Source organism: Microplitis mediator, chromosome 1 (assembly GCF_029852145.1).
Source record: "Microplitis mediator isolate UGA2020A chromosome 1, iyMicMedi2.1, whole genome shotgun sequence".
Taxonomy (NCBI): domain Eukaryota; kingdom Metazoa; phylum Arthropoda; class Insecta; order Hymenoptera; family Braconidae; genus Microplitis; species Microplitis mediator.
The window spans coordinates 3557337-3564020 of NC_079969.1; the positions used below are offsets into that span (position 1 = coordinate 3557337).

General features: G+C 27.2%; 1 protein-coding gene across 1 annotated transcript; it reads right to left on the reverse strand.

Annotated features, from left to right (window-relative positions):
• Positions 1 to 4737: 4737 nt before the first annotated feature.
• LOC130671229 (uncharacterized protein DDB_G0288805-like) lies at positions 4738 to 6420 on the reverse strand. The gene is made up of 2 exons (XM_057474998.1): positions 6266 to 6420; positions 4738 to 5783 (listed from the first exon to the last, which is right to left on the reverse strand). Exons 1-2 carry the CDS (start codon positions 6320 to 6322, stop codon positions 5223 to 5225), a joined length of 618 nt encoding a protein of 205 aa, XP_057330981.1. The 5' UTR covers positions 6323 to 6420; the 3' UTR covers positions 4738 to 5222.
• Between the last annotated feature and the right edge of the window lie 264 nt (positions 6421 to 6684).

Sequence of the window (6684 nt, forward strand, 5' to 3'; positions counted from 1 at the left end):
AAATTATAACGACATGAATATTTTTTTTATGAATATAAAAATTAAAAAGAATATATCTAAAAAAAAGTCATATATTTAGTGATGACACATAAGATGTTAAATTATTTTTAATTATAATTCATCCCGGGAAATTTTTCTGACCCTTCGATATCAATTATAACTGATTATAAACCAATATTTTAAATGAATAAAAGGTTACTGTTGATTTTCAGAATCACCGATCTTACTTACTGCTTTGAATCCCAATAAAAATCGTTATCTGTAAAATATTGTCTCAAAGAGCTCTTGAAGATATCGGTAGATGGCGCAAAAGACATAGTTCTGATAATAACTACTTTAGAAACCGGTGATCATGACCGTGCGCTATAAGGCGTAAGACCCGTAAGACTATGGAGGGTAGACCTCGACCCTCTACCTTCCATACGTAAGACTTAGGGCTCTCGAACTTGATCACTAAATTACAAATTTTCATAGCAGGAAGTTAAAAAAATTAAAATAATCAATACTTTCTGTTATAGTTGTTTATTCATTAAATATAATTTCAAAGTATAACTTGATATACATTTTTAATATATAGTATTATATAATAGTAATATATTTTTTTTTTAATTAAGAAGGTAAGAGACCCAGTATCCGATCAGGGGACTAGTAGCCGAGGTGACGCGACCGGAGATCCGAAGACAATAGATCCGCCGATAAAATATACTCACACACATATAAATGTGAAAAATTTGTGTGTGAGTATATTTTTTATGTTACACGCACACAAAATTAGTGAAAAAAGGGCGTACTTTTTCACATTTATATGTGTGTGAGTATATTTTATCGGCGGATCAATCGTCGCAAGGATCAATTGTCGCGGATCTAATGTCGCGTAACCAGTATCCGATCACTCCATGTATTTTTATATCTATATATACTAGGGTGATTCAAAAAACAAACAAATTTTTTTTTTCTTCCAAACAGGTTCAAAAGTTTCGTTTAGATAAAAAAAGACGCCTGTGAAAATTAGAGCTCTTAATATTAATATTAACATTGTCCGCATTGCACTTTTCTATTTCCCATAAGAATAACATGGGAAAAATTTTTTTTATGTCTTCTGATTTTTATAAGTAGCTAACGATGCGTCATAGGAATAATTGGCAGGCATATTTTTGTAGGGAATTGAATGCTCTACAAAAAAAGATTCTTATCATTCTTTGAGGAATCTATTTGTTCAAAAGTTATTTGAGGTTGAAGTCGAATTCATATTAAATTTTGAGTTTTTCTTACTTTTCCGGCGAAACTATCAGACCTATTACAAAATAACATGGGACCTTTTTTGTAGACAATTTTATTCCCTAGAAGTTATACCAAATAAAGTTTTTTCGAATTCCGCATTGTTTTCTACTTATTTTCATTTTAGTGTCATGCTCATAAAAAAAATAGTCTTCTGATCGATTTTAAGAGCTTGACATTAAAATAAAAATAACTAGAAAACAATGCGGAATTCGAAAAAACTTTATTTGGTATAACTTCTAGGGAATAAAATTGTCTACAAAAAAGGTCCCATGATATTTTGTAATAGGTCTGATAGTTTCGCCGGAAAAGTAAGAAAAACTCAAAATTTAATATGAATTCGACTTCAACCTCAAATAACTTTTGAACAAATAGATTCCTCAAAGAATGATAAGAATCTTTTTTTGTAGAGCATTCAATTCCCTACAAAAATACGCCTGCCAATTATTCCTATGACGCATCGTTAGCTACTTCTAAAAATCAGAAGACATAAAAAAAATTTTTCCCATGTTATTCTTAGGGGGAATAGAAAAGTGCAATGCGGACAATGTTAATATTAATATTAAGAGCTCTAATTTCCACAGGCGTCTTTTTTTATCTAAACGAAACTTTTGAACCTGTTTGGAAGAAAAAAAAAAAATTTGTTTGTTTTTTGAATCACCCTATTATATACTAAATTTTACTAAATATAGATATACAAATACATGGAGTGATCGAGGTCTTTTACCTTAATTATAATAATAATAATTTTAAATAGATGCAGCCAAATATGCAGGCATTAATTTAATATTCATTAGTATTTTCTTGTTATTAATTATTATTATTTTTGCCAATATTCGCTTCATGAAGAATACATTAATACTGAACACCATTAACCGTAGTAATATTCTTTTCATTATTTTTATCCTTGATGATAAACTTTCCTATTTGATTTTTGATAGTGATATCATTTCTATTGTTCATTTTATTATTTATAATAATCATTCCACTATCCTTATAAATATTTATTATATTTTCGTTATTGCTGTTATTATTGATGATTATCTTCTTACTATTATGGTGAATATTAATAATATTTGTGTTATTATTTCCAAAATTATTAATTACAATCATATTACTACACCCTTTAATATCAATTGTATTTTTATTATTATCATTTCTATTAATAATTGTCATAAATCTACAATAATCCATATTCCATGATCTAATACTATTACTATCATTAGTAATAGAAACTACATTTTCATCACAATTAGCAATACACTTTATCTGAAGACAGCATAAAATAAGACTTAGGTCTATGCAAGATTTCTGTGTCTCCATTTTTAAATTACTGAATAATTTTTTTCAATTGAACGTTCCTAATAATAAATTGAATATACATTTTATTATTATTGTTATTATTGTAATATATAAATTAATTACCTTTATTTCAGCGAGTGAAATAACGACTTAATTAATCGAATTGGCAACCAATAACCCGCTTATTGATTGTATGAGAGTAATAGATATTTTTTTTCTTAACTATTATTATTATTATTATTATTTTGATACATTCCAGCTGTTACGCATGATCCATTTTTCCGGGATCCCCGGGACGTATACAGCTCAGCCATAAGTGACCTCATAAAAAATAAAACTACACCATTGAAGTCTGCCGCAACATCCCTCATTGAGAAACCTAATTTGAAATAATTCAAACACGATCCGGAACAATTCAAAGTTGGCAAGACTGACTATATATAGATATACACTTTAGCATGGATTGAATCATTCCAAATGAGATTTCTGAATCAAGGATGTCTATGTAAAAAATTCCCTCTCCAATAAAATATCTATTGGAAATCCCTAATATCAACTTACGGACGTACACTTAACGGACAAAAAATTTATTTTTTATTAATTAGGAATCGTCTGTACCGTTGACATAGAATTTATAGCTTAAATTCTCGAGCCTCGTGGAGAATAGAGACAGAGAGATGTCTCTATTCTCCATGAGCAGCCTAGTGGATAGCAGACAAGACTTCTAACTCAAAGGACGCGAGTTCAATCCCGTCCGAAGTCAGTAATTTTTTAAAATTAAAATTTAAAATAGATGTTTTATGAGAATGAATGAGTTAAGAATATAAAAAAATCAGAGTAATCCATTTCTATTCTTTTCTACAGGCACATTTATTTTTTTAAATTTTCAGAATTTGTAGCAAACTGTAATTATTAAAAAAATTGATGTAAAAAAAGCGCACGTCAAAATTTACATATTGAAAAGTGAAAAATGATTAAGACGTAGAATCTTCAATAGCCATATTACTAAAAGAGATATACGGGAGAGTGAGACAAAATGATCCCTTGAAAAAATAGAGCTAAAATGTAATATAAATGTAAGCCCATTTTGACCCACTCTCCCTTATTTAAAAATCTTAAAAATTTTTCAGTACACTGATAGAAGAATTTATTAAATATTAATAAATATTTATTAATAGTTAACAAATATTTATTAACAGTTAATAAATTATTGTTGGAGTAAATGTGTCTTTTTTTAAGGTGCGCTGTGAAGATCGTTCATAAACAAATAACGCTATAACCTTTCTTAATAAAGATACGATACTGAGTACTGAACATAATAAAATATTTTTGTGTTGAGTTTTAAATAAAAAAGTTTAAAGTGACCCATCAAGTTTTTTAAAAATTGATTGAAATGGATGTGTTGCTAAATTTATAGGGCCTAGGTGATCTATATCCAATGTTGATGAGTCAGTACAATTCATCGAATAAGATTAAAGTCTTCATACATATCGGGAACCTTTAAACTTATTAATATAAAAATAATTATCATTTTATTAGTGATATAGTTTTTTCCATTTTTCTGTAGAGCATGATATAACTGATTTAGATACTCTGGAAGAATCATAGAAAATAGTAGTGATGAAATGAAATTCATGTTACATCAGGCATGTTGTTTATCGTCGTAACTTAATTTAAGATATATTTATGTAAACATTAATTTATTTTTTGCATATTTGTTGTTGAGAAAAAATAAAAAAATTTTAGTAAAACAATTATTAATTGTAAATATTTTTAATTTACCTTGTAAATTATTTTAATTTATGTTACCCTAATAATTTTCACCGCAAAAAAAAATTCTGTAATTTATTACAACTATTTTTTTATGATTCATTTTATTTTCTCTATTTTTTCTATAAGAAAACTATAAATCGATCTCATCTGATTAAATTCTATTATTTATTGAAGTTATGAGGTTACAAAAAGTGTCAAAGTAGAGCTTTTATGCTCACTTTTTATTTAACTCTCTTAATAAATTATTTATTAACAGTTAATAAATTGTCTTTAATAAATGATTTGTTAACTGTTAATAAATATTTATTAAATCATCTCTGTTAAAAAATCATTTATTAACAGTTAATAAGGCTTATTAAATATTAAAAAATCCTTCTATCAGTGTAGTTTCTGTTGTAATTATTTATTAATCAAATACAATATCTGATATTAAGTACATATATTATCTATTAAAATATTATTAAATTATTATACTCATTAATAGCCCTTTCAAAAAAATCCATGTGGGATTGCATGGGAATCCATATAGGAAAGTATGGATTTATGTGAGAATCCATAGAAATCAATATAGGAGTGTATGAATTTATATAAGAATCCATGTAGGAAACCATAGGTATTTGGATTTCTATATGGAAAATCCACATAGGAAATTGTGGGTTTCGGGATTCCCAAGTAGGAAACCTACACAGGAATTTATGTCGGGATCGATGCTGATTTCCTATGGGAAACCATATGGAAACCCACATAGGAATCTAGGCTAGATTCCTGTACGGATTTTTTTGATAAGGAATAATTATTATCGTTATTTTTATCATTATTATCAACATTGATTTTATAATCGGTCTTATCAGTACTCATATTTTAATTATTTATTTATAAACGGTATTAACATTATTATTATCACGATTTTTAAAAATAATCCTACCTTTGTTACCTTTAATAACAAACGCATTTCTATTATTAGCACCGTTATATACAATAATTAATTTACTACTACCATAGATAGTAATTCCATTAGTATTCTTATTATTATTATGAATAGTTATAATTTTACTATCTTTTTCAATAATAATGAAATTTTCATTACCATCCTTATTATGTATAGTTACTGATTCACCATTGTGGGTGATTCTTACGTTATTTCTATTATTATTTCTATTATTGATTTTAAGTACTGCATTGTTATCATTAATTGTAGATGATTTATTATTATTATCCAAATTATTGATAGTAGTGCTTATAATATCATCATTGATAGTTGTTCCGTTCTCGTAATTATTATTTATTCCAAAATCGAATAAATTTGTGTTATTTATTTTATTTTCCATAAAATTTATGGAACCCTTCGGAAAACATTCGATTGTATCATATCTAGTTTGATAACAATCATAATTTTCTACCATTGGATTATTGTTTTCAATTGAACGCCCCTTTAATAAATTTAATATATTATTATTATTATTTTTATTATTATCATTATTATCGAATACTACACTGAAAAAAATAATCGCTAGCTGCTAGCGATTTTTTTCTTTAGCAGCTAGCGATTTTTAATCGTTAGCTGCAAGCGATTATTTTGCTAGCTGCTAGCAATTTTTTCTTTAACAGGGAGTGATTAAAAATCGTTTGCAGGAAGCGATTTTTTCGCTCGCTAATAACGATTTTTTTGCTAGCAGATTACACATTTGTTCCTTGTATAAAAAAAAGTTAAGCATCGGTATGACTCGAAAATACAACAAATACAACTGTTTTTATCATTGAAATGAATTTATATATATGTGTAATCTGCTAGCAAAAATATCGTTATCAGCTAGCGAAAAAATCGCTTCCAGCAAGCGATTTTTAATCGCTAGCTGCTAAAGAACAAAATCGCTAGCAGCTAGCGATTATTTTTTTGTGTACGATTAATTACCTTGATTTCAGCGAATGAAGTTATGAAAAAGAAAATCCAGAAATTTTTTGGAAACATTGTTATTCTTATTGTTATTACTTTTTTGTTAGTAGAAAATAAAAATTTTAACTGTTAACTGTATGCTGTCCAATGTGTTGTTGACTGTCCATTTTTGTAGCTATTTATATCATTTTTATCATACTATTGTTATTATTATTGATTTGGGAGATATCGTAATTTTGACAATATCAGTCTAGAGATAATTTTGTTTTTGTGGTCTTTTTTTATAAGCTTGGGTTATTTTTTTAAACTTATCACGGCTCAATGTTAATAGTAAGATTACTTCATTTTTTTAATCTATCGATTTTAAACCATGGAAGTCGATATTGAAAAGACTAAGATGTGTGATCGCAGTCACTATTAACCCTTTCTCGGTTGAC

Bases quoted from the DNA above. Each gene is read 5' to 3' on its own strand.
- LOC130671229 (XM_057474998.1), bottom strand. From the start codon at position 6,322: ATGTTTCCAAAAAATTTCTGGATTTTCTTTTTCATAACTTCATTCGCT. The intron at 5,784-6,265 runs GTAATTAATCGT...AATTTATTAAAG, and splicing joins CTTCATTCGCTGAAATCAAG to GGGCGTTCAATTGAAAACAA.